Raw genomic sequence first — 26,855 nt, 5'->3', positions numbered from 1 at the left:
ATGGCTGAGGGGGACGCAGGGAGCGACCAGAGGCAGGTGAGGCCCCGGCGGGGCGCCGACCCTCCGGTGCGCGCGGCCTCGCCTCGCCGTCGCGGGCCCCTTCACCGCCGCCCGGCAGCGCAGCGCGGAAGGCGGCCTCGCCCGCCCAGCACGCGACTGGGCCGTGCGGGCCGGAGGCCTGGGGCCGGGCGCTGCTCCCGCCCCGTGCCCGGCGCGCCCTGCACGAGGCTGGGCACCCCGGGCCTCGCCTGTGCGGAAGTGAGCAGCAGTAACACACACCCGAGGTCTCGCATCCACCGAATCCTTCGTCTTCCCTCCCCTGAGCTTGAGCTTTCTCCAGCGCGTGGCTTTCCCTACAGGGCCTTGAGGACAAATGAGACCAAGTTGAAGGCATACCTGCCCCCCACCCCCCGGTTTTTACCTTTAGATGGAATTTTTTAAAAACTCAAAATCGAAATGATTTTTTAAATGTGCGACTTTGATCATCAAAATGGCAAATAAATCACCCAGATCTGTACCTAAAGTAAAAACCAAAAACAAAAGATGAAACTGACCAAGTGAGTTGGCCATTAGCGTTCATTCAAGGAGAGTGGCAACGCTGTTAGGGGTGGACGTGGGGGCCGGGAGGGGCTTACCGGTTACCTTTTCATTTGTGAGTCTCACTACAGGGTATGAAAGTGCATTTATATTTTGACTTAACAGAGGCCCCAAACACGTTAAGGTGGTAGGTAGGTAGTAAGGTTGGTTCCAGTTACTGCAGTGTCAGGAAAGCAGCAGAGTAGAGCCTGGTGACCTGCTGTTGAAGAACTTTTGACTTGGTAAGGCTTATCCAGCTAGTCCTTCATCCAGGCTATTCATGCTGAATGTTATTTCTATACAAAGTAGCGTGAAGAGGTATTTAGCGTATATGTACATTGTGAATTTGTTGACTTTTTAAAAATCAATTTTCAGAATGAGGAGATCGAAGCAATGGCAGCCATTTATGGCGAGGAATGGTGTGTCATTGATGATTGTGCCAAAATATTTTGTATTAGAATTAGCGACGATATAGATGACCCCAAGTGGACACTTTGCTTGCAGGTATATTTATTTAAATGTTTTTTTTTTCTGCCTCTCTACAGCCACTTTCTAGTTCTAATATTGACTAAATGACCACTATATTGTATTTGTATGCTTTTTCATGTTTGTGTTGTTTTCTAAATTGTCTTTGTTGTTGGCTTCTGTCACGATTGGTTGTCTAAACATATGGGTCATTAAGGTCACCTTCAAATCATGCTTTGTTTCACTCTTATCCTAATTCTTTTTAATTATTGAGTATTAATGTACCATTGACTTTCATCTCATATCCTTTTTATTTTTTGTGGGTCTGGGATTGGAACCCAGGGGGATTCGACCTGCGAGCTATACCCCTGCCTGATTTTTTATTCTTTATTTTGAAACAGGGTCTCATTAAGTTGCAAAGGGTCTTACTAAGTAGCTGAGGTTGTCCATGAACTGAGATCCTCTGGTCTCAGCTTCCAGAATGCTGGGATTACAAGCATAAGTCATCGTGGCCGGTTTATCTTATATCCTTTTATTATCTAGTAGGAAAGAGTATAAACCTGCAAAGAGCCAGTATTTAAGGGTAAGAATAAGTTAGCAATATGGGTGATCTATAGAGTCCATATTTCATTTCCTTACTAATTGAGAATCATTTGTAGTTAGAATAAAATAAATGAAAAGATTTGCTGTGGCTTTCTGTTTTGGTGATTATTCTTTGATGACTGCCTACACTTTTAACATAATGGGTGCTAAATTGAGTTTTTGCCAGTATTTGTTTTTATAATACTGATTTGAAATGTGTGTGGTTCTTTATTATGTGTTAGCTCTTTTATGTACAACATTTAATAGTATTTTTTTGGGATTTTAAAAAATTGTTTCTTCTAAAAAATATCTGGGAAAAGGTGTGTGTTTTTTTTTTCGGTACTGGGGCTGGAACCCCAGGGGCATTCTACCTCTAAGCTACAGCCCCAGCCCTATTTTTTATTCTTTTTATTTTGAAACAGAGTCTCAGTGAATTTCAAAGGGCCTCACTAAGTAGCTGAGGCTGTCCACGAACCTGGATCCTTCTGTCTCAGCCTCCCAAATGCTGGGATTAGGTTGGACGCCACCACACCCGGCTTGGAAAAAGTTTCAATGTCTCCTCTCCATTTGGGGTCAGGAAAAATGCCCATTTTAGCTTTCCCTGTACTCTCATCTCTGTCCTCTCCACTTTCATACTTGATCTGCAAACAATAATTGCTAATAACATTTAATATAGAAGTGTAATTAGGATTCTCTCCTGAGATTTAACAAAACAATGGTTTTTCTTTTAATTTTGCAAGTAAAATATTTATTCAGTGACTAGCATTATAAATATATTTTGAACATGATGAAGTATCGTATCAACAGATTTGTTTTGAAACTACCTTGCAGGTGATGCTACCAAGTGAATACCCGGGCACAGCTCCACCTATTTATCAATTGAAGTAAGCTATATTTCTACCTTTATATTTTATAAAATTTTCAAGGGTATTAGACCATACATTATGTTTATATAAAATACTTTTCTTATTAAAATGTATATAGGATGGGAGTGGTGACGCACGCTTGTAATCCCAAGATGAGATGGGAAGATCGCAGTTTGCGGCCAGCTTCAGCTACTTAGGCCCTTTGCAACTCAGTGAGACCCTGTTTCAAAATAAAGAATAAAAAATGGAGCTGGGGGTGTAGCTTGGAGGCAGAATGCCCTTGCATTTCATCCCCAGTACTGCAAAAAAAAAAAAAAAAAAAAAAGCTAAATTAAGCCAGGCGTGGTGGTGCATGCTTGTAATCCCTGCGCTTGGGAGGCTGAGACAGGAGGATCGCACGGGTTCGAAGCCAGCCTCAGCTACTTAGTGAGGCTCTCGGCAACTTAGTGAGACCCTGTTTCCAAATAAGATATAAAATAGGGTTGGGGGTATAGCCCGGAGATAGAAAGCCTCTGGGTTCCACCCCCAGTACCACCAGAAAAAAAAAAAAAGCCAAATTACATAAAACACATTGAAATATATCTTTTAGTATAAAAGAAAATCACAGAGTACATAGGGGTAAAATAACTGTAGAATTGTCTTTAGAGTTGAAGAAGAAACCATCCTCTTTATTATTTGGAAACCCTGTCTCTAAGAGTTTTTTCTAATATGTGTTGTTAACCTGGCCACAATTCCTTGATGAACCTCTGTTTAAGACTGCCTGCCTTGCAGGAATTATGCAGGCTAGTTCTGGTTCTCACTCTCCACTCCCAACTTGTTAGAGGAACCATCTCCTTAATAGTCTTTGTTTAATCTGTATGAGTGATCTGTGATTATCTTGTCCCCTTGGCCTAGAGTATGTATAAACTCTTAAAGAGATTTGCATAAAAATCTATTACTGATTTTTACCTACTAGTAGGATTATTTTTTGTAAGAGTATTTTAAACCATAGCAATAAAACTTAATAAACGATATATAATAATTTATTACGATATACTTATAAAATAATTATACACAATATTTGCTATATGTGCTACATATAAGTATATGATATATGAATTCACCTGTTTGTTTTTTATAAACTTTTACCAGTTCATTGTATTTATATATTATAGTGAGGTTCAGAGTGATAGAAACATATATGTACCCAGCACTTGGTGTGTTTCCTTCCAGATCTGACCCCATTTCCTCCTCCTTCCCACATATATTATTGAGATTGGTATTGACAACTCATATATGCACATAGCATTATGTGAACTATTTCCTCCACTAAGTAGCCCCCCCCCCCCAGTCCCTTTCTACTGGTCTCCTCATTTATCTTTTTTTTTTTTTTTTGGTGGTACTGGGGTTCCTGGAAGCCCTTCTACCTCCGGGCTACACTCCCAGACCTATTTTTATATTTTTATTTGGAAACAGGGTCTCTTAAGGCAGCGCGTCTGGCTTCGAACCTGCGCGATCCTCCTGTCTCCACCTCCCAAGCGTGGTTATTACAAGCATGCACCACCACACCTGGTCCTCATTTATCTTAAGTCCCTTTTGTTTCCCAGTTTCTGTAGCTGCTACACTTGAGAGAAAACACACACCCTTGACTTCCTGTGACTGGCTGGTCTTACGTAACATAATATTCTCTAGTTCCACTCATTTTCTTGCAAGTGACATAATTTTGTTCTTTACGGCTGAGTAAAATTTCATTGTGTATATACCACAGTTTTGTAATTCATTCATGAATTACAGATGCTAGGCTGGTTCCATAAATTGTTTATTGTGAATTATGCTGCTATGAACATAGACATGCATGTTTTAGTATAATATTTTGACATCAGTTGTTTTGGGAAGATGTCCAGGAGTGGTATAGCAGGGTCAGATGGTAGTTCCATTCCCAGTCTACTGAGGAACCCCCGCACTGATCCCCATAATAGCAGCTGTACTAGTTTGCAGTCTCACCAGCATATGTAAGGATTCTTATTTTTCCACATCCTCACTAGCATTTATTATTGTTTGTATGCTTGGTGATTGCCATTCTAACTGGAGGTAGATAGAATCTCAGTATAGTTTGATTTTTATTTCCCTGATTGCTAATGATGTTGAACATTTTTTCATATATTTATTGGCCATTTGTATTTCTTTGAGAAGTATCTATGATACAGGTTTATGATACCCTGTGAACTCACATATATATATATATATATTATATATATATATATATATATATATATATATATATATATATATTGGGGGTGGAACCCAGGGGCTTTCTACCTCCAGGCTATACCCTCAGTCCTATTTTATAATATTTTATAATTTATTTGGAAACAGCATCTCACTAAGTTGCTGAGAGCCTCACTAAGTAGCTGAGGCTGGCTTCAAACCTGTGATCCTCCTGTCTCAAAGCGCTCAAAACTCCCCAAGCGCTGGGATTACAGGTGTGTGCCACCATGCCCGGCTCAACTGTATTTTTTAAACCATTAGAATTGAATAAAGTCAGGTGTGATGGCTCATACTTGTAATCCCAGCATTAAGAAGGCTGTGATTACGGTTCGCAAGGAGGATCGCAGTTTGCGGACAGCCTCAGCTACTTAATGAGGCCCTTTGTAACTCAGTGAGACCCTGTTTCAAAATAAAGAATAAAAATAGGGCTGGGAGTGTAGCTTGGAGGTAGAATGCCCCTGGGTTCCATCCCCCATAATAAAAAAAAAAAGAAGAAGAAGTGAATAGTATTGGTGTTAGCTTCATCATGGTCTTGAGAAGATTAAATGAGTCAATGCCAGTGAAAGCATCTTAGAACTGTATAGATTTATACGAAGAGAATATTCTATCAAAAGTAGATATATTTATAAAGTTAAATAAAACTAATATATATATATATATATATATATATATAGTAACTTCTATTTGAAATACAAGTGTAATCCTTGATAATCTTTTTGTGTTTTATTAAATTTTAGTGCTCCTTGGCTTCAAGGACAAGAACGTGCAGATTTATCTAACAGCCTTGAAGAAATATATATGTAAGTGACAGGTGGTTTAAAAAATCATGTTAGTGATTCTGTTTTGGGCTCTTGTTGAAACTGATGTTTGTACCATTTCTAAACTTTTTGTTAAGCTTTCTTTCCATTAACAAAATACTTACTTGAAGAGATCTTGAAAGCTTAGTTATATAATTTCATATGGACATTTGATTTGACATCTTTTTAGATATTAAAACATAGTAATAGGGAGACTGAGACAGGAGAGTCACAGATTCGAGGCCAGCCTCAGCCACTAAGGCCATTGGCAACTTAGGAGGGCCCTGTTTGCAAATGAGGAATAAAAAAGGGCTGGTTGTGTAGCTTGGATTAGAATACCCATGGATTCAGTTCTCGATACCACAACAAAACATAAGACAAGCAAAAACAGTTATATTTGGAGCTAATGGATATAAAAACACTTAGCTGGCTTATGAAAGTAAATTCAAAGATAATTTGCTTTTGCTTGTGTATTTCATGGGATTTATAGAATGAAATTGATGACAGCAGAATTCTAACTAATGTGAATTTATAATTACAGAAAATTTTCATTTTTATCAAACTTCAACACCTTGCTTTAAAATCTTTTATTTCTTTTTGTATGTATGTATGTATGTATGTATGTATGTATGTATGTATGTATGGTTCTAGGGATTGAACCCAGGAGAATTTTTTTAGGTACGCCCCCAGCACTTTTTATTTTCTTTTTGAAATAGGATCTTCACTTAGTTGTTGAGAGTCTTACTAAGTTGCTGAGGCTGGCTGTGAACCTGTGATCCTCCTGTCACAGTCTCGGAAGTACTGGGATTATAGGCCTGCACCACCATGTTCAACAAAGTTGTATTTCTTAAAAACCTTATTTGCCTAAACACTATCTTCCACTGAGAAAATAGGAGTGGGAACGGTTTTAAAGAAATACACCAACGTTCTCAATTTTTAAAAACCTTTTCAACTGACTTTTGCTCTCTCAAAAAGAAAGTTACTCTTAATACAGTGGTGTACATCTGTAATCCCAGTACTTGGGAAGCTGAAGCAGGTGATTGCTGGTTCAAGGGCAGCCTGAGCAATTTAGCAAGACACTCAGTAATGTAGTGAGACTCTGTTTCAAATAAAAAAATAAGTAGGACTGGGGGTGTAGCTCAGGTGGAATGCCCCCAATTTGACTCCCAGTATCTCATACCCCCAGTATTTACAGTTTTAAGGAGAACTTGAAAAAGGAAGAAGGTAAGGCATTTTTATGAACAAGAGTGTGGTGATTTCTTTAAGATTACCAAAACTAACCTCAAATAAAGATCATTAGTTAAAGAATAGATACACAGTGCCAGGTGTGGTGCTACATGCCTGTACTCCTAGTATTTGGGAGGCTGAAATAGGAGAATTACAGGTTCAAGGCCAGCTTCAGCAACTTAGTCAAATCCCTTAGGAACTTAAAAATAATAAAGTAGAGTTGGAGGTGTACAATTAGAGTTAGAGTGCTCAGAGTTATAATGGCCCTGGGCTCAGTTCCCAGTATAGGGGGAAAGATGGATGCATGGTCTTTATTTTTTATTTATTTATATTTGTTTATTTTATTGGCTCATTGTAATTATACATCATAGTGGTGTTCAGAGTGCTCATAACATAAATGCACTCAGCACTTTTTGTGTTTCTCTTAAATTATCGCCGTGCTCCCCTCTTCCTCATAGTCTTTGCATCCTACCAACCAGCTCCATGTATGAGCAGAGGGTTATTTGAATATTGCCATCCTCAGCTCCCCTTTCTCCTCCCCTCTTCCTCCCTGCTCCTTATCGTTGCTGTTGCCCTCAAATAACCTAACTGTGGATCTGACTTCAATACCCAAGACACATTCCTTTTCTCAGTGATCCTCTGAAACAAATGTAATTACCTGAGGCAGCCAAACATTTGGAACCAAAGTGAATCAATTAGGCAATAAAATATTTTGTCAAAAGTAAGGCATGGATATAAAATTGTTGAGTGGAATGCCTTTAGGCCTTATGAAGACATTTCCATGCACTTTGCAGTTTTCTGTGAAGTAAGTGTGCTGAATGAAAAGTGCACATTAAGTTTTTGAGATGGTTCAGAAGTTAGGAAAGCAAGCAGTGCCTGGACATCAGTACTGAAACTGTGCCCAGTGAGGACACAGCTGTCTAGTTATCCTGTGCGTTTCGAAAATTGTCTTTGTTGCAGTTTTTCTGCTTATTTTAATTAAGCTAAGTTAATTGTGGAGCCAGTTGAGATATTTTCGTGTCTGTTAGTATAAACTATATTAAGCATTCAGACTTAAATGTTGAGAACCTTTTTGTTTTGAAAAAGACCTGGTTAAATTTTTAAGTGCTATCTTGAATTGTAATATGTCTTTGTTTTCTTGAATTTGAGAAGGGAATTTTTAAAATAACATTTTTTTCTCCTAAATTTTGTTCAGACAGAATATCGGTGAAAGTATTCTTTACCTGTGGGTGGAGAAAATAAGAGATGTTCTAATACAAAAATCTCAGATGACAGAACCAGGTAGGGTTAAAAAATACTATCAATGCTCTTTTGACTTGTGATTCAGTTTTCATATAGATACTCTGAAATTTTATATGAAAATTTATGTTTTAGTTTCTGATTTTTATATGTACATGTAATATGCTTCTCTGGAAAGTTCATTTATTCATGTGATTATGGTAATTTTTAAGGCTTAGTTTTGTTTTCATAGTATCCTCTTATAGAAATAGTTTTATGGTAACAAGATCTTGGATCTCTGACTGTTATTAAGGTAATATGAACTTTGAATGTTCTTCTTGAATTATTGGACTTTACAAATTAGCTATTCACTTCAAATGAATCTAGTATTATAGAAAAAGGACATTTAAGAAACACAGTGACTTATATTAGGACACAGATTTTAACTTTGAATTTAATTTTCTTGAGTTATAATTTACATCATAATACTCACCTTTAAAATATAAAATTGGTTGTTAGTATATTCCCAAATTTGTGCAACATCACCATCTAATTGCAAAACATTTGAAAATTGATGTGTTGCTCTATAAGTCTTTTATTGAATTGTTAAGTATATGACAATATGGTCACTTCTAATATCTATTTTATTTTGCTAGTCTTTGTTTTATTTATCATAAAGGCTTTGTCAAAGAGAAATATAACTCAGTTTACTCTGATAATACTTCTAAATAGCACTTTATTGTTACTACTGATAGTTATTTTCAATTTGGGAAAAAGGGGTATTATGAAAGAACCCAGTAGTTTACTTACTAATTTTTTAGGTTATTTATTGAGAACAAATTATTTATATTCCTCAGCAAAATCTTTACACATTTAAAGTTGATGCTAGCATATAGTTTTACCATTTCTCTTTAGAAGCAAGTATATTTATTTTATTAAAATCAAAGAGATAAGAGACATAAAGATTGTCTGTCTGTGCTGGGCAGTGTTTTATGCTTGTAATCCCAGTACTTTCAGAGGCTGAGATGAGAGGATCGCTGAGCAGAGGCCAGCCTGAGCAAGTTAGTGAGATCCTGTTTGAAAATAATAAAATATGGCTAGGGATGTAGCTCACAGGTAGAATGCCTCTGGGTTCAATCCCCAGTATCATCCCCACACATAAAATATATGAACATATATATATGTATATACACATATATATATTATAAAAACATATATTCCACCGGGCGTGGTGGGTGGTGGCGCATGCTTGTAATCCCCGCACTTGGGAAGTGGAGACAGGAGGATCGCACAGGTTTGAAGCCAGCTGCCCTGGCTAAGAGACCCTGTTTCCAAATAAAAAGTATAAAATAGGTCTGGGAGTGTAGCCCGGAGGTAGAAGGGTTTCCCGGAACCCCAGTACCACCACATATATTCCATCTATGTCTATAAAAATATTTTTTGAAGTATTTTCTTTATGTTCTGATTTTGCAGTATATCAGGGCATATGTGAGGAAAGTGGTTTCAGAATTCTCAAACAGAATGAACTTTCGCCAGTCTGCCTCTAGAGTTAGAACAATTATAAAAATAGAATGTATATGAGTAAAAGTTTAGAACTCCAAAAAGTTTGAAGGCACTCAATTCTTTAAGAAAAATTATATTTTCCCTATTCTACCAAGAACCATAATGTAGTTTAGCTGTTCTTCGAATTTTAGAATTAATGATTTGTGTTGTATAATGCACAATTTTGAACTTTTAGAAATTTGGTTTGGAATTTTTTTTCTTTGAAATTGTTTTCGCAGACATCACATTAAAATGGAAGGATTAATAATTCGGAAGAACTAATAAGGGTAAGAGCTAGTGATTAGGATGTATAATGAGAATATTCTTGTCCAGAGCATTTACTTGTCAATAATTTATTTTTATTTTACTGTTAATCTTTAGTACAAATTTGTTCTTTATACTTTCTTGTTTTTCTAAAATAGAAAATTTATTTTAAAATAATTCTACACAGCTAATTATAATTTTTTAAAAATTTGAACTAATTTTAAACGTATAGAAAAGTTAAAAAAACTAAAAAGATGTTTTTTGTATTACTCACCCTGATTCCCTGTTAACATCTTAAAAACGATGGTGTAATTATCAAGAACAGGAACGTTGGTGCAGTACTATTAGTTAAACTTGAAGAGCTTGTTCATATTTCACCAGTATTTCCACTAACGCCCTTTCTGTTGCTATAAGACCCTACCCAGAATTCTGTTTTGCATTTAGTTATTAATTTCTATTTGCTTTCTTATAGTCCATAATCAGTTCCTTGGTCTTCCCTTAACTTTTATAACCTTGACAGTTTTGAAAAGTACTGATCATATATTTGGTAGAACCCCCTTTATACCCAGTTTGGGTTTGTCTAATGTTTTGTCATAATTGGAGTGAGATTGGCTAGAAAACACCACACACATGATACTTTGTTGTCTATAGTACATCGTATCTAGGAGTTGATGGCATTGATATGCTGTGTTACTGGTAAAGTTTATCTAGATCCTTTGTGAAGGTGGTGTCTGCCAGGTATCTTCACTGTTGAAGTGTGTGTGTGTGTGTGTGTGTGTGTGTGTGTTAGATGTATTTTAAGGAATTGGCTTACATAAATTGTGGAGGCTGGCAAATACAGAGTATGCCAGGTAGGCCAACAGGCTGGAAAGCCAGAGAAGAGTCGAAGTTGTAGTTTTGCAGTTTGAGTCCAGTCTGCTAGGAAAATTTTCCTCTTCTGGGGAAGTCTTTAATTTTTTTATTAGTACTTGGGGGTTAAACCCAGGGTGTTTTACATTTTATCTATACCACCAGCCCTTTTTATTTTGAAACAGGGTCTCACTAGGTTGCCTAGGGTCTCAGCTAAGCTGCTGAGGCTGGCCTGGAACCTATGATCCTTCTGTCTCAGCTTCCCAGGTACAGGTCTGTACCACCACACCCCATTGGAGGTCATTTTATTAAGGCTTTCAACTGATTATGAGGCCCACCTATGTTCCAGAGTTGGGCCTTAACTGACTCTTTGCTTAGAGTCAGTTAGTTTAAGTGTTAATCTCAATGCTGGGCTTGGGGATGCATGCTTGTAAAACCAGTACTTGAGAGGCTGAGACAGGAGGATCCAGGTTAGTGGCCAGACTCAGCTACTTAGTGAGATACTCCACAACTTAGTGAGACCCTGTTTCAAAGTAAAGAATAAAAAATTGGGTTGGAGGTGTAGCTCAGAGGTAGAATGCCCCTGGGTTCAATCCCTAGTACTGCAAAAAAAAAAAAAAAAAAAAAAAAAAAAAAAAAAAAAAAAAGAAGAAGAAGAAGAAGAAGAAGAAAAAAGTTAATCTCATTTCAAATATAGCTTCACAGCCAGGCGTGGTGGCGCATTGTAATCCCCGCACTTGGGAGGCGGAGACAGGAGGATCGCGCAGGTTTGAAGCCAGCCGCACTGGCTTAAGAGACCCTGTTTCCAAAAAAAATATAAAAATAGGTCTGGGAGTGTAGCCCGGAGGTAGGAGGGTTTCCAGGAACCCCAGTACAACCAAAACAAAACAAACAAACAAAACAAAAAAGAAAACAATACAGCTTCATAAAAACATCTAAAACAGTGTTTAACCAAATATCTGGTTTCTGTGGCCTGAGCACTCCATGTTGAGATGTAAACTAAAGCATTACAGGCAATGTCTTCCCTTTGTATTTGGGGAGATTTTTTCTTTTTCTGTAGAGATGGTTGCCTGTACTGTCCAGGCTGGTTTTGCGCTCCCAGGCTCAAGCAGTCACCCTGCCGTGGCCTCTGCGTCGCTGTTACCGTCGCACGTGCCACTGCCTGGTGTGGGAGTGCCGCTTCCTCAGCTTTCAGCCACGTTGTAGTGTTCACCAGTGGATCTTGTCCATAGTATTTACTACTGTGGTATTTGTCTAATGATGATTCTCCATTTCCTTATTTATTCGTTGGAATTTTGTTGTAAGGAAGAGGAATTCTGTTTTTGTTTTGTTTTTCTGTTGGAGGATGGTATTTAGAGATTAAGACCCAATAATTTTTTAAGTGTAATTTTTTTACTTACTTCATGGATCAATCATAATGTCTCATATCCACACAGGCCCAGATGTAAAGAAGAAAACTGAAGAGGAAGACGTGGAGTGTGAAGATGACCTCATTGTAGCCTGCCAGCCAGAAAACCCAGCCAAAGCCCTGGATTTTGATATGAGTGGAAGTCAGCCAGGTAGAATGTTCCTGAGCAGTTCCTCTTTGGGGCAGTGGGTTGACTAGTTATTACTTTGCAGACCGAGCTTTGTTTTTTTCCTCCTTCACCATTTTGGTGTTTGCCAGGTCTATCATTCTGATAAGAAAAAAAATAGAAATTTCCTTCTTTCTCTCCTTACTTTCTAGAATTTTGATTTAATTATGGGAGAAACTAACTAAGAAAGACTGTTAATGTTTTGTTTTTGTTGTTGTTTTTCTGCAGTACTAGGGATTGAACCCAGTGGCATTCTACCTCCGAGTTACACCCCAGTAATTTTTTATTCTTTATTTTTATATTTTTATTTTTCATTCTTTATTTTGAAACTGAGTCTAAGTTGCAGAAGACCTCATTAAGTAGCTTAAGCTGGCCACGAACCTGCAATTCTCCTGTCTCAGCCTCCAAAGTACTGGGATGTGCCACCATGCCCAGCAATGTGGTATTTCTGTTTTGAAATCCAACTATTTCCTGCTGTTGCAAATATAAATAATATAGCATTGAAAGCAGAGCTCCTAAAATTAAGCTAGTAAGATGTCTGTAAGAGTTCGCTTTTAGACACATGTGCTTGGGAGGCGGAGACAGGAGGATTGAAGGTTCAAAGCCAGCCTCAGCAGCATAGTGAGACCCTCTTTCAAAACAAAAAGTAAAAAGTGTTTGGATGTGTAGCTCAGAGGTAGAATGCCTCTGGGTTCAATCTCTAGTACCACAAAGAAAAAAAAGTTTGAATTTTTGTTCCAGAAGATTTGTTTTATAGTAGTGTTCACCTTAAAAAAAGTTGATTTGTTAAAATGTGATAAAATCAGCTCTGTTTTTAATAAGAAAAAAGTATGTTCCATGTTAGAATTTAATACAATTTTCAGTGTTACTGTCACTTTTTTTAAGTCTCTTACAAATACATGATAGACTAAATGGAACATTCATTCCTTTTGAAAACAAGCCAGAGCCAGGCGTGGTGGCACAGGTTTGTAATCCCCGCGCTTGGGAGGCTGAGACAGGAAGATTGTACAGGTTCGAAGCCAGGCTCAGCTACTCAGTGAGGCTCTCAGCAACTTAGTGAGACCCTGTTTCCAAACAAAGTATCAAATAGGTCTGGGAGTATAGCCCAGAGGTAGAAAAGCCCCTGGGTTCCACCCTCACCACACCCCCCCCCCCCCACACACACACAGAAAAGAAAAGGCATTTCCAGTGCCATTTTTACAATAGCTTTTAAGCAGTTTTCTGAAAGCTTAAGATTTTTTTTTTCTTGGTGGTACTGGGTATGGAACCTAGAGGCTTTCTACCTGCAGGCTATACTCTCAGACCTATTTTTATTTGGAAACAGGGTCTCACTAAGTTGCTGAGAGCCTCACTAAGTAGCTGAGGCTGTCTTCGAACCTGTGCAATTCTCCTGTCTCAGCCTCCCAAGCGCGGGGATTACAAGTGTGCACTACTACGCCCGGCTGCTTAAGATGTTTTGAATGGCATCCTGGGGCTGGTCAGAGAGGACCAAGTAGAAATGAACATGTGGAGAGGACCTGGGGCTTTTCCTCGTGCTTCAACTAAATAGCTTCAACGGTTGTCTACACATTCGTGATAGGACTTTTTTTTAGGAAACAAGATCCAGCATTTAAAGAAAAAGGGTAAAATCAGTTATAATAAGTAGCATAGATAGGTTAATACCACATTTGACTTATTATATCAATACAGTAGTCAAATCAGTTCAAGAGGAGGGTAGGTCTGAGGATGGAGCACTTGCCTAATGTGTAAGGCTCTGGATTCAATCCTCAGCATTGGAAAAATTAAAAAAAGGGGAGGGTGGAAAGAAGGCAACATCAGAAGGAAGGTACAGTGTTCTACATGAACTGGCTTTCTTTTGAGTAAGTTTTCATATTAAACGTGTCAGTAGCCAGGATGATTAAATTTCTCAAGAGTTAGGGGTTACTTATTGATTCTTAAACTTGTTAAAGAAGCAGAAGACCTAGACTCATGATCCTCTTCAGGGAATACCGATTTGTTATAGTACTGATGTATTTAATTTCATTTTGTGAAGTAGGAACAGTTTTACTAGAAGATGACATATTATTATAGCCTTTATACATTGTAATGTCATAGGTTTCCTAACTCGGAGGTCTGTCATGAGTAAAATGGATAAATAGGTTGTGGTAGATTAGCCTCTATCAATATATCTTTGGTTTACTCTCTTAAAGGTTAGATACTAGATACGTAGTTCAGGTTGAGTCCCAGCCCTGCCACCACCTCTGAGTGACGCTGGCTGGTGAAAGTCATTTACAACTCAAGTATTCTTCTCTTACATGTAGTACATTTTGAAGCTGCTCACAACATTTAATTTCCATCGATAACCAATAATGGCTATGTTAGTTAAACTTGGCATGTAAGTTACACTTATTTTCCTCTCTTCCTATTGCCAATTTTTCAGTATTTGAATGTAAGACTACTTAAGAAATAAATTCTTTAAATTTACAGAAATAGAAGAATTACCTCCGATTGATCATGGCATTCCTATTACAGACAGAAGAAGTACATTCCAGGCACACTTGGCTCCCGTAGTTTGTCCCAAACAGGTAAACTTACATCTACATCACTTTGATGATGTTTTGCCAGAGTAATTCAAGTATATGCTTTTGTAGTGATGCTCTATTTTTATTCATATATTTAGTTTTCACATGAGACAAAAATTATTTGCTCATTTTTCTGTTGCCAAATTATGGAAGAATCATGGAAGATTTGTTTGTTGTCAGTGCTCTCAAAATGGCATCTAAATTCTAATTGAGGATTAATACTCCAGTGAATCTTTTAGAAAAATCATTGTGTTTTTATAGAAAATTATAATGCTCAGTAGCTGGTTACGAAGAATTATCTGTCCCATTGAGTGGAAGTTGTGTGGAGGCAAGTCCACTCTGTGGCTGCCCAACAGCGCGCACGGTGGACAACGGGTGCAGCCTGGTCTTCCTGCCAGAGCTCCTTTTCCTTTCTGCTTCTTGGTTTTAGTTGGCCGTATTTCTTAGCTGGTGTTATTCCCACTAGAGGATACAAATGGGAGATCTTTTCAGTTAAAAACTGCTGCTGGGTCTTTGCCCATCTCTCTAATTTCAGCAGAATCCTTCTCTTCCTTTTTTAGCCTAGGTTGAACTTCACTGATGTATAAGGCAGTTCCAATTCTATGTATAAAGTTAAATAATGATAATAAAACAAGTCTCATTATTTGCCATAGGCCAGTCTCTTTCTTTAGATCTCTATCTCTGCTCTACTTTTGAAGCTCTTTCAAAGTCCTGACTTCTAGGAACACAGTTCTTTCTACTAGGTCTTTTATTGTCTTTTAGTATCTAGAAGAGGAAGTTTTTGTTGTTTGCTTTTTTGTTTTTAGTACTAGGAATTGAACCCAGGTGCATACTATCTCTCAGCTACATCCTTGCCCCTATATTTTAGAATTCTTAATTTTGAAACAGGGTCTCACTAAGTAGCTAAAGCTGGCCACGAACCTGTGATCTTCCTGTCTCAGGTTGTGGTCAAGACCACAGCTTTGGCTGCAGCCTTCCAGTCATTTTTGTAGAATTCTATTTTGTTCTTGGCCCTTACTCATAATCCTCTTAATAGGATCCTTCTTAGACATCTATTCTGAACCTTTTCATTCTGGATCCTCTGTGTTTTTTGTCATAGTCACCTAGACTTTGCGAGAGCTGAAACGAATCTTAGAGGTTATTGTCTATTTTATTGATGAAGAATTTGAAGTGGAGTGTGGTGGCACATGCCTGTAATTCCAGCTACTTAGGAAGCTGAGGCAGGAGGATTACAAGGGTAAGACAACTTGGGCAGCTTAGTGAGAGCCTATTTCAAACTGAAACGTAGAAAGGGCTGGAGATGTAGTACAGTTGTAGAGCACTTTCCTAGCATGTATGAAGCTTTGGGTTCAATCCCTGCTAAAAAATAAAATAAAACAAAACCAGGTGAACAAGAAACAGCCTAGAACCTAAAAGTTTAAGCAATTTGTGATTCAAATTGGTCTTTCCATTTCCAGCTCAGTTTTCCTAGCCTCCAGGATTTCTTCCATACTTGTTGCCATTTTCAACCTTTCTTAATATCGGATGGTGTTTCTCTTTCTTCCCTCCTCTCTCAGGCACATAATATTTGCTGAGTTCCATTGTCTGTCTACAAGGGAAAAACTACATTTCTTATATGAAGCCCTTTATGAAAGGATCCAAGTTTTGTGATCCTGACACATCATTGATCATCTTTTTTTTTTGGTGGTACTGGGGTTCCTGGAAACCCTTCTACCTCCGGGCTACACTCCCCAGACCTATTTTATAGTTTTTTTTGGAAACAGGGTCTCTTAATCAGCATACGCAGCTGGCTTCGAACCTGTGTGATTCTCCTGGCTCCGCCTCCCAAGCGTGTGGATTACAAGGGTACACTACTATGCCCCGCTATTGATCGTCTTATTTATACTTAAGTTACAGCTACATAAAACTTCCTGAATCTTATTCTTTTAAAGTTCTCTTAGGGTAGCCAATAAATACAACATACCTAGTAAGATTTGAATTTTGGATAAACATTATTACATGGAACATAATTATACTTATTTATATATGCTTATATTTACTTTAATTCATATTTATCTCTACTTACTTATATTTATTTATATTAGTTTATATTTGTTGATTGTCTGAGATCAGATTTACCTGGGTGTCATTTGTTTCTATTTGCTATATCTGCATTTAGTTCCCACATTTACACATGCTATTTTCTCTGAGTAGAGCATCTTCCTGCCCTTTTTCCTTCCCCTATATTTAAAAATTTTTCTCCTTTTTCCTTTTGATGCAGAAAAATTGCCCTTTATTTTATAAAACCTGGCTTATGTGACTTTTATAAACCTTACTTGACTCTCAGAGAAAGGTTTGGTTTTATCATATTTAGAACATACCATTATTATATATCTGCTGCATTGAGTATATACATTTGGTAAATATCAGAGCTAATTTTTAGAAGTTTTTATATTTACATTTAAAAATCTCTAGATGGGGAAAGATTTGTTATATAAATGCTTCAGACATAGTTTGTGCCTAAACATCTGTTGGTAATTAGTGCTCAAAAATACCATGCCTGTCAGTTTTATACCAATTGAGAATGCTAGTTTCTACTCTCCTACAATGTGGAAGAAACTTTGGAAATAGCCTTTTCAAAGTCTAGAAGTTTCTTTAAATGACTTCTTTAAAGGATATATTTTAATACTGTATATCAGTATGCTTTAAGATTTTTCTAGCATTGATTTCCAGAGAAAATAAAAAGTATACATTAGTTTATTTATATTTTTGCTGTTTTTAAGGTGAAAATGGTTCTTGCCAAATTGTATGAGAATAAGAAAATAGCGAGTGCTACCCACAACATCTATGCTTACAGGTAAGTGATGGTCATGGTATTTTGGGGCTATGCACTTTGTAAACAATGAACTGGTGTGGAATTAAAAATAGATTATTCAGGTTTAGTAGCAAATGTCTATAATCCCAGTACTTGGGAGGTTGAGATAGGAGGGATAGCAGGTTCAAGACCAGCCTTAGCAAGACTGTTTTAAAAAAAAGTAGGGTTGAGGGTGTAGCTCAGAGGTAGATTGCCCTGGGTTTAATGCTTCAATCCTTAATAACACACACACACACACACACACACACACACACACACACACACACACACACGTAAAATTTGCTTTTCCCTTATAATAGCAATAAATGTGTAGAATATTTGTTAATGGCAGGAAAGGAAAGAAAAAAACTGGAAAATCAAGCATTTTTTGGCTTTAAAGTAACTGATAATATTGGTGTATTTTTTGTCTTTTCTTGAAAAGTTTATTTTTTCAGTGGTTTACTCATATTATTAAGGATTATTATTATTATTTTTTTGGTGGTGGTACTGGGGTGGAACCCAGAGGCTTTCTACCTCTGGGCTATACTGCCAGACCTATTTTATATTTTACTTGGAAACAGGGTCTCACTAGTTGCTGAGAGCCTCACTAAGTAGCTGAGGCTGGCCTCGAACCCGTGCGATCCTCCTGTCTCAGCCTCCCAAGCGCGGGGATTACAAGCGTGCGCCACCACGCCTGGCTTAAGGATTATTTTCTTAACCAAAGCATTTCCCCATGTTGTTATAACTACTTGGTAAATATGTTTTAATGGCTGACTATTTGTTCAAGGCTTCCTATCACAATTTAACCAATTCCTTTTAATTCTTCATATTTTACTATTGTAAAGACTGGTGCACTGAATATCATTGTATATTTTTAAGATAATTTCTGCAGGATAGGTTCTGGTTGTTTAAGCTTCCTTTTTTAAATGAAATGGGGGTGTAAATAAAAGGAAAAAGACCAGGACCACCAAAAAAAGAGGGAAATAAAAGCAAAAAATAATAAATTCATAGAGTAGATTTATCAAAAAACACAAGCATTTTCTTAACTCTTGCTACATACTGCCCGTTGTGTTTCTCATGCACCCAAGAGAAGTGAAATGAGAGTAGTTCATTTACTTCCTGCCTTTTGGTTCTGAGTGCTAAGATTTTTATACAAATCTATTCTGATTTCTAAATGAATTAATGAAGGACATTTTTTCTTTTTCTTGTTTGCAGCACTGGGGATTGAATCCAGGGTCCAGGGGCTTTCTTCCTCTGAGCTACACCCCCAGCCCTATTTTTAATTTTAATTTTTAATTTTATTTTTTTTTAAATATGGAACGCTTCATGAATTTGCGTGTCATCCTTGCGCAGGGGCCATGCTAATCTTCTCTGTATCGTTCCAGTTTTAGTGTATGTGCTGCCGAAGTGAGCACTTTAATTTTTATTTGAAACGGGGTCTCATTAGTTGATAAATCTCACATCTGCCTGTGATCCTCCTATCTCAGCCTCCCATGTACTGGGATTGCAGCTTATGCTACCATGCACAGCAAGCATATTTTTAATATGCAAAATAATAAGATTTAAGAACACAGACTATGTGTAAAATAATATAGATATAGGGATTTGATATAGATTTAAAATTTAGTTGAGACTTATTTGTAAAACCTAGGTTGTCTGAAACTCAAGTTAAGAAAAACTCTTATCCCTTTTGATAGGTGAGTTTCTAGTATTAAGTTTACCTTTAAGTGCCAAACATACAGAAAACTTACCTTTAAGTGCCAAGCATACAGAAAACTACATATTTCCTTCTTAACAGTGTCATGAAGTAGAATTTTGATATATTTTCCTCAAGTTAGGGCCACTGCTATGAAAGAGGGATTAGATTATGCTATCAGTGAGTAAACTGTACATGCTTTTTGAGACCTACCCTGTGTCAACAGTTTACATAAATCAATCCTGATTATTTCAGCAATTCTACCACTGGAAAAAGTAACATTTTTTTTTTATTTTGCACCAGAGATTGGACTCAGATATAGTTCTATCTCTGAACTATACCCCCAGTCTTTTTTTTTTTTTACTATTTATTTATTTATTTATTTATTTTGGTGGTTCTGGGGGTGGAACCCAGGGGCATTTTCCTCTGGGTTATACTTTCAGACCTATTTTATATTTTTATTTGGAAACAAGGTCTCACTAAGTTGCTGAGAGCCTCACTAAGTAGCTGAGGCTGGCTTTGAACCTGTGCGATCCTCCTGTCTCAGCCTCCCAAGTGCGGGGATGACAAGCGTACACCAATATGCTCAGCCTTTTACTTTTTATTTGGAAATAGGGTTTTACTAAGTTGCTGAGAGTCTCATGATGTTGCTGGGGCTGTTCTCCATCATGGGATCCAGCTTTCTTGGCCTCCCAAGTGCTGGGATTGCAGGCATATGCCACCATGCCCAGCTAAAAGAATAACATTTTTGGTTTGTTTGTTTTTGGTGGTACTGGGGGTAAAACCCAGAGGCTTTCTACCTCCGGGCTACACTCCCAGACCTATTTTCTATTTTATTTGGAAACAGGGTCTCACTACGTTGCTGAGAGCCTCACTGAGTAGCTGAGGCTGGCTTCGAACCTGTGTGATCCTCCTGTCTCAGCCTCCCAAACACAGCGTGTGCCACCACGCCCGGCAAAGAATAACTTTTAAAAGATTCTCTAGTTGTTAATTGATAGAGCTGACTTTGATCATCCAATAACTTTATCTACCTCTATTTTATTCCCACCTGGTTATTTGGCTGCACTTTCAACAGTCTTGTACATACTATTGACCCTAAGTTTTCAAAAGAAAAGCTAAAAGATACACTGATTATTCTAGTTCAGGCTCAGGCTTTTTGTTTTTTTTTCTTTTGCTTGCTGGTCTAGGGATGGAATACTGGGTCATTCGACCTCCGAGCTATACCCCGTGCCCTATTTTTCATTCTTTATTTTGAAACAGGGTCTCACCGAGTTGCAGAGGGCCTCACTAAGTAGCTGAGGCTGTCCGTGAACTGCCATCCTCCGGTCTCAGCCTCCCAAATGCTGAGATTATAAGCATGCGCAACCATGCCTGGCTCAGGCTGCAGGCTTTTAATAAATTCTTCTGGTTGTTTTTATAGTTTTTCTTTGTTTTTACATATTAACAAGTGATCAGCTTTTGCTTCTTGTTGTTGGAACATGACTGCAATTAGCAGCTGCTCTCCCCCACTTGATGTTTGTGAATGAAAGAACTGAGCTTTTCAGAAAAGACTGAAAAGACAGTGGATGCTTGAGGGAGCCAACTGGCAGTAAAAAACATTGGCTTTTATTTGGAGTTTGTGTGTGTGTGTGTGTGTGTGTGTGTGTGTGTGTGTGTGTAACTGGGGATTGAACCCAGGTGCGTTCTACCTCCGAGCTACACCCCCAGCCCTGTTTTCTTATGCTTTATTTTGAAATTGGGTCTCACTAAGTTGTGAAGGGCCTCACTAAGAAGCTGAGGCTGGCTGTGAACCTGCGATCTTCCTGTCTCAGCCTCCTGAGTACTGGGATTACAAGTGTGCACACCACGCCCAGCCCTTGTACTGGGGCTGTGTTCCTGCTCTGTGGTAATGGGTTGCTCTTCAGGCTCTTTGGTACACAGCTGTTGGTTGCAGCAGCAGCATTTTACTGGCATTTGAGGAAAGGGCTAAAAAAATTTCCGTGGGCTTATTTTTCTTAATTTAATAGTGCTAACTTAAGTCAAGTTTTCTTCATTTGTTTCATAAAATTATGGCATTAAATTATAATTATAAGCCTAATGTAAACCAACCCCTGATTCCCATTAGCCTTAAATTTGTCATATAAAATTTGTTTAATAGAACTAATTTACTTTTCCTTAAATGAGTCAATTGGGTAATACAGCCTGCTAGCATTGGTGGCTATTTAATATTTATTGAATGAGCTGCGTGAGGTGGCACATGTTTGTAATCCCAGCATTTGGGAGGCTGAGACAGGAGGATCATGGTTTGCAGACAACCTTAGCTACTTAGTGAGGCCCTTTGCAACTAACCCTGTTTCAAAATAATGAATAAAAAATAGGTCTGGAGGTGTAGCTGGGAGGTAGAATACCTCTGGGTTCCATCCCCAGTACCACACACACACCAAAAAAAACCCCAAAATGTTATTGAATGAATAAATGAATGGATAGATGGATAAACTGAAGGACAAATGAATATGAATTCTATAGTATATAGTTAATATAATTGACTTTTGTATGTAGATGAGCTTTTGTAGATTTTTATGTTTATATAAAAGGTTTTCAGCTTTTTATGGCTACAGTTGGGAGGTTTAGTGTTGCCTAGTTTCACCTAATATCATTGTAGGGACCCGAGAAATCCACTAGATGGCATCTTAACTAGATTGACAGTCACATATATCTAGCACTTACTTGCCAAGTTTATTCTACTCTAGTGTCCTATATTAACATTATTATTCTAAATGCTAACTTTCCAAATATTATTTATTTGTTTTTAATTTTTTATTGGTGCATTGTATTTATACATCATGATAAAACAAAAAACTTGTGTAGACATAAATGCACACATCACCCAGCCAGTCCCCACCCAGTCCCCACCCCACTCCCTCCCTGTCATGCTTGGCTTAGTGGTTGACTATGATATGAATTAGTACATTGTGCGCTTTAAAGAGTTTCCTTCAACCCTCCTCCCATCCTCATAGTTAGGTTGCCTTATTTACTCCTCTATAGGACCTCCTTTTTCACCTGGAGTTCCTCCTATGACCTCTTTCACCTTAGCTTTCACATATTAGGGAGAACATCCGATTCTTTACTTTTCGTGACTGACTAATCTCGCTTAGCATAATGTCCTCAAGATCCATCCATTTTCCTGTTTTTTTAATGGCTCCTTGAAGAGGGCATAGGTCCAACACTGCAACACAGGCACAGATAAACACTTTCTCAACAAGACCCCAAAGGCACAACAAACTAAAAGGCGAATCAATACATGGGATTGCATGAAACTGAAGAGCTACTGTACAGCAAAGGAAACTGTCAAGAACCTCAATTGAGAGCCAACCGAATGAGAGAAGATTTTCACCACCTACTCCTCTGATAGAGGACTAATACCTAGAATATACAGAGAGCTCCATAAACTCAACACTAAAAAAGCAAATAATCCGATAAAAAACAAGGGCAAGCGAACTAAATAGATACTTCACAAAAGAAGAAATTCAAATGGCCAATAAATGCATGAAAAAATGCTCAACATCACTGGCAGTCAGAGAGATGCAAATCAAAACTACCCTGAGATTTTACCTAACTCCAACTAGAATGGCAATCATTCAAAACACAAACAACAACAAAATGCTGGTGAGGATGTGGAGAAGTGGGAACTCTAAAACATTGTTGGTGGGATTGAAAATTAGTGCAACCACTTTGGAAAACAGTATGGAGAACCCTCAGAAGAATGGGAACAAATTTACCATTCCATCCAGCAATACCACTTCTGGGTATCTACCCAAAAGGAAGGAAACCAAACTACCAAACTAATGCATGTATATCTATGTTTATAGCAGCACAATTCACCATAGCCAAACTATGGAACCAGCCAAGATGACCATCAAAAGATGAATGGATTACAAAACTTTCCAAATAATTTAAGTGAATTTTTTTTTTTTTTTTTTTTGGTAATGGGGATGGAACCCAGGGGCATTCTACCTCTGAGCTACACCCCCCAGTTCTATTTTTAATTTTTTATTTGGAAACAGGGTCTCACTGAATTGCAAAGAGCCTCACTAAGTAGTAGCTGAGGCTGTCCGTGAACCGTGATCCTCCTTTTCCAGCCTCCCAAATGTGGGGATTACAAGTGTGCGCTCCATGCCTGGCTAGGAAGAAAATTTTAAAACAAATATTATTTTGAAAATAATCAAATTGATCTCAAATATTGAAGAGTAGCTTTCATTGTAACATTGTGTGGTTTTGAAGTGTAACCCTATTTTGTGTCTTCCTAGAATATATTGTGAGGATAAACAGACGTTCTTGCAGGACTGTGAGGATGATGGGGAAACAGCAGCTGGTGGGCGTCTTCTTCATCTCATGGAGGTAGGTGTAGGTCAAATCTGAATATGTTGTGTGTGAGCCATAAAATTTCTCAATAAAACAGCTCCATTAGTAAAACTAATAAGTAAATTAATAAGTAAAGTTAGCTAACCTATATAACATAGGTATTTTTGGTTTAATTAGTAGTTAATTTTAAAACACTGAAAAAATTTAACCACAGGATATGGGGTAGAAAGCAAACAACTAATAACCAATTCTGTGCTTTCAAGACATAAATAATAGGAGATTGTCTTCAGCTTTGGCAAACTTTTTTTTTTTTTTTTGACAATTTTCTTTTCTATCTTTGTGGAACTCCTGTTAGTTGGATATTAGAACTTCTGGATAGATCCAGAATGTTTTTAAATTTATTTTTCCATCTCATTGTGTTTATGTTCTAAAACATTTTCTTAACTGTCTTACAAAATTTTTGTTGAATTTTAAATTATTTTAGTAGCCATATATTTGATTTCTAAGAATTCTTTCTTGTTCACAATTTTTCCTTTATCATAGAATCTTGTTCTGGTTTTATGGATGCAATGTCTCCTAAAATTTCTCTGTGTATATTAATTAGAGCTTTTTTCCCCAGATGTCTTTACCCTTAAATATTGCCTGGTCCATTTTCTTTTGTTTACCTTGTCCTTTCTCTTTCATGCTGCTGGATTTTCTTCATCTGTCTGGTGCTCATTGATTGTCCATTAATTTTAAGAATGGATTATTTTTTCCCTAAGGTAGTTACTCTAGTTTTTTTTCTATTATATGTGGAGCTTTGTTTTCTAACTAGGCCTTTCCCCTAATAGGAGCTCTGTATTGGGTCAGGCCTGTACACTAGTGGGGTTCACTTTAAGGCCGTCATTTGACAAATGTTAAATTGATGAAGACCAAACTGGTAGGCACTAGTGATTACTCCCGCAGCCCCTGTTTTCTGAGGTAATTGTGAAAATGTGGGTTTGTTTGTTTTTCGGTCATCGGTTGGCCTAGTGACCAAAGGGTGCCTAAGATGAGCTGTTGTGGTTAAAGTTTTTAAGAACTGGAACCTATGTACATGGTCTTCCCTTCACTCTGCTAGGTTGCCCCATTTTGAGGACACTGCAGTATGGTGCTGGTTTTCCAAATTCCTGTCTGTTCTAAAGTGCCACCCCTGAATTGTTAGTGACCTCACTCAGTGCACACTCATGGTTCTACTATTAAGTTACTGGGAAATTTTATGTGCAATTTTATGTATGGGTTTTTTCATTCCTTTTTAAAACACACATTTGTATGTGCTTGTGAATCTAATTGTGCTTCTAAAAACAACAGATTTTGAATGTGAGGAATGTCATGGTGGTAGTATCACGCTGGTATGGAGGGATTCTACTAGGACCAGATCGCTTTAAACATATCAACAACTGTGCCAGAAACATACTGGTGGAGAAGAACTACACAAGTTCGCCTGTAAGTGGCTATTGACACTGTATCTAGAGAAGTTCCTATTACTGTGTGTAAAATTACAAAAAGAAAATCAAAGCCGGGTGTGGTGGTACAAGTTTATAATCCCCGCGCTTGGGAGGCTGAGACAGGAGGATCGCACAGGTTCGAAGTCAGCCTCAGCTACTTAGTGAGGCTCTCAGCAACTTAGACCCTGTTTCCAAATAAATTATAAAATAGGAATGGGGGTGTAGCCCAGAGGTAGAAAAGCCCCTGGGTTCCGCCCCCCAGTACTGCAAAAAAAAAAAAAAAAAAAGGAAAGAAAGAAAAGAAAAGAAAAAAAATTAAGAATGAATCAGAGTGTGGGTGGTACATTAGTAAAAACCTCTAGAAAGCTGGAGACTTAGACCCTAGCCGGAATGATGTGACTTTGGCCAAGTCATATCATCTCTTTGAAACCTGATTTCTTAGGTTTATAGAATTTGTACTAGAGAAACATGTTCCATGCCCTAAAATTGAGGCTCAGGGAGATTGTAAGTAATGTCACACTGGAGTTAGATGTACTTTAAACATCTATAAAATTTCAAAATTCTGTAGGTGTCCCAGCATTTCCCTTTCTTCTGGCTTGCCTTTAGATACGTTCTTCTTTTATACTTTGAGTTTATTTTGTTTCATGTTTCAAGTATGTTCCTGTCTATTTTATTTACATTTTACTGCTGCACTTGGGAGAATGGAAATAGATTAATGATGAAATTATTCAAACACAAGTCTACTGGATAAGTAGTTCTTGATTATCTTTGATCGTCTTGAAAATATTATTGTGTACTATAAGTAAAAGTGCCCTGTAAGACCAAAGTGACACATATGAAAATAACATAGGCTCACCATTGTGTGTGGGCTGTGTGTAGAGGTGAGCTTTCATCTTCATAGGAATGGGGAGATATCACACTGATTTGTGTCTTTTTTTTAGGAGGAATCATCAAAGGGCTTGGGAAAGAATAAAAAAGTCAAAAAAGACAAGAAGAGGAGTGAACATTAATACCTGAAACTACATGAACGGTTAACTCGCCTATGATTATATACACATTGTGTAGTTATCAAGGAATATATCATATGGCAAGAAAAACATTGACTTCTCAAGTGAGCCGGTCCCTCGTGGATACCAGCATGGTCTTTTCATCTTTGCTTATATCATCTGCCAAAAACACAGAGCTCATTTGATATTCATGTGTGATTCAGGCTTATGAGAGAAACAGTCTGAACTTAGTCACCACTTCATCCAATTTTAGGAAAGTGACAGCTGCCCAGGGCAGTACCTGAGTTAGCTGTCCATTTCAGTACGTGTCAAGTGCCTTGGTTAGGTGGCGAGAAGTGTCTCCGGACGAGGATAATCCCTGGTCTCTTGTCAGAGATTCTCATACTGGCAGTGGATATTGCCTTTTACTGCTCTTCATGGTTTACTGGAGAATGAGCTCACTGAAGATTGATCTTGGAGAGTTTCTTCTTGTAATTTCAGTTCATAAGTATGGAACTTCATTTTATAGTGTTCATCATTGAGTAGTAAGTGAAAATCCAGGAGTATCCATCTGCAGTTATGTGCCAAAGTGATAATTCATCTAAAATATTCATTAGCTTACATGTTATGCCTCAGTTTCTGTTGCAAGTTGGTAATTGTGCAATTTCAAAAGATGATTTTCTAGAGTCAGCCTTTCTTATTTGTTTAATTCTTGTGATGTAAGACAGTGAACATGGAGTGTCAGTAGGTTCCTTCCTTCCCTGA

General features: G+C 37.7%; 1 protein-coding gene across 1 annotated transcript; it reads left to right on the top strand.

Moving 5' to 3' along the window:
• IMPACT (impact RWD domain protein) lies at positions 1 to 26,114 on the top strand (the record flags this gene model as incomplete). Its single annotated transcript, XM_080714779.1, has 11 exons — positions 1 to 36; positions 952 to 1,080; positions 2,455 to 2,507; positions 5,474 to 5,536; positions 7,956 to 8,041; positions 12,070 to 12,192; positions 14,674 to 14,771; positions 17,531 to 17,604; positions 23,584 to 23,674; positions 24,968 to 25,102; positions 26,046 to 26,114. The coding sequence occupies 11 exons, from the start codon at positions 1 to 3 to the stop codon at positions 26,112 to 26,114; spliced, it is 957 nt and encodes a 318-aa protein (XP_080570905.1).
• Between the last annotated feature and the right edge of the window lie 741 nt (positions 26,115 to 26,855).

This window comes from Muscardinus avellanarius (genome assembly GCF_963383645.1).
Source record: "Muscardinus avellanarius genome assembly, chromosome: 17".
Classification (NCBI taxonomy): Eukaryota; Metazoa; Chordata; class Mammalia; order Rodentia; family Gliridae; genus Muscardinus; species Muscardinus avellanarius.
The sequence above is the reverse complement of the archived record's forward strand: the minus strand, read 5'-3'. Positions and strand labels throughout refer to the sequence as shown.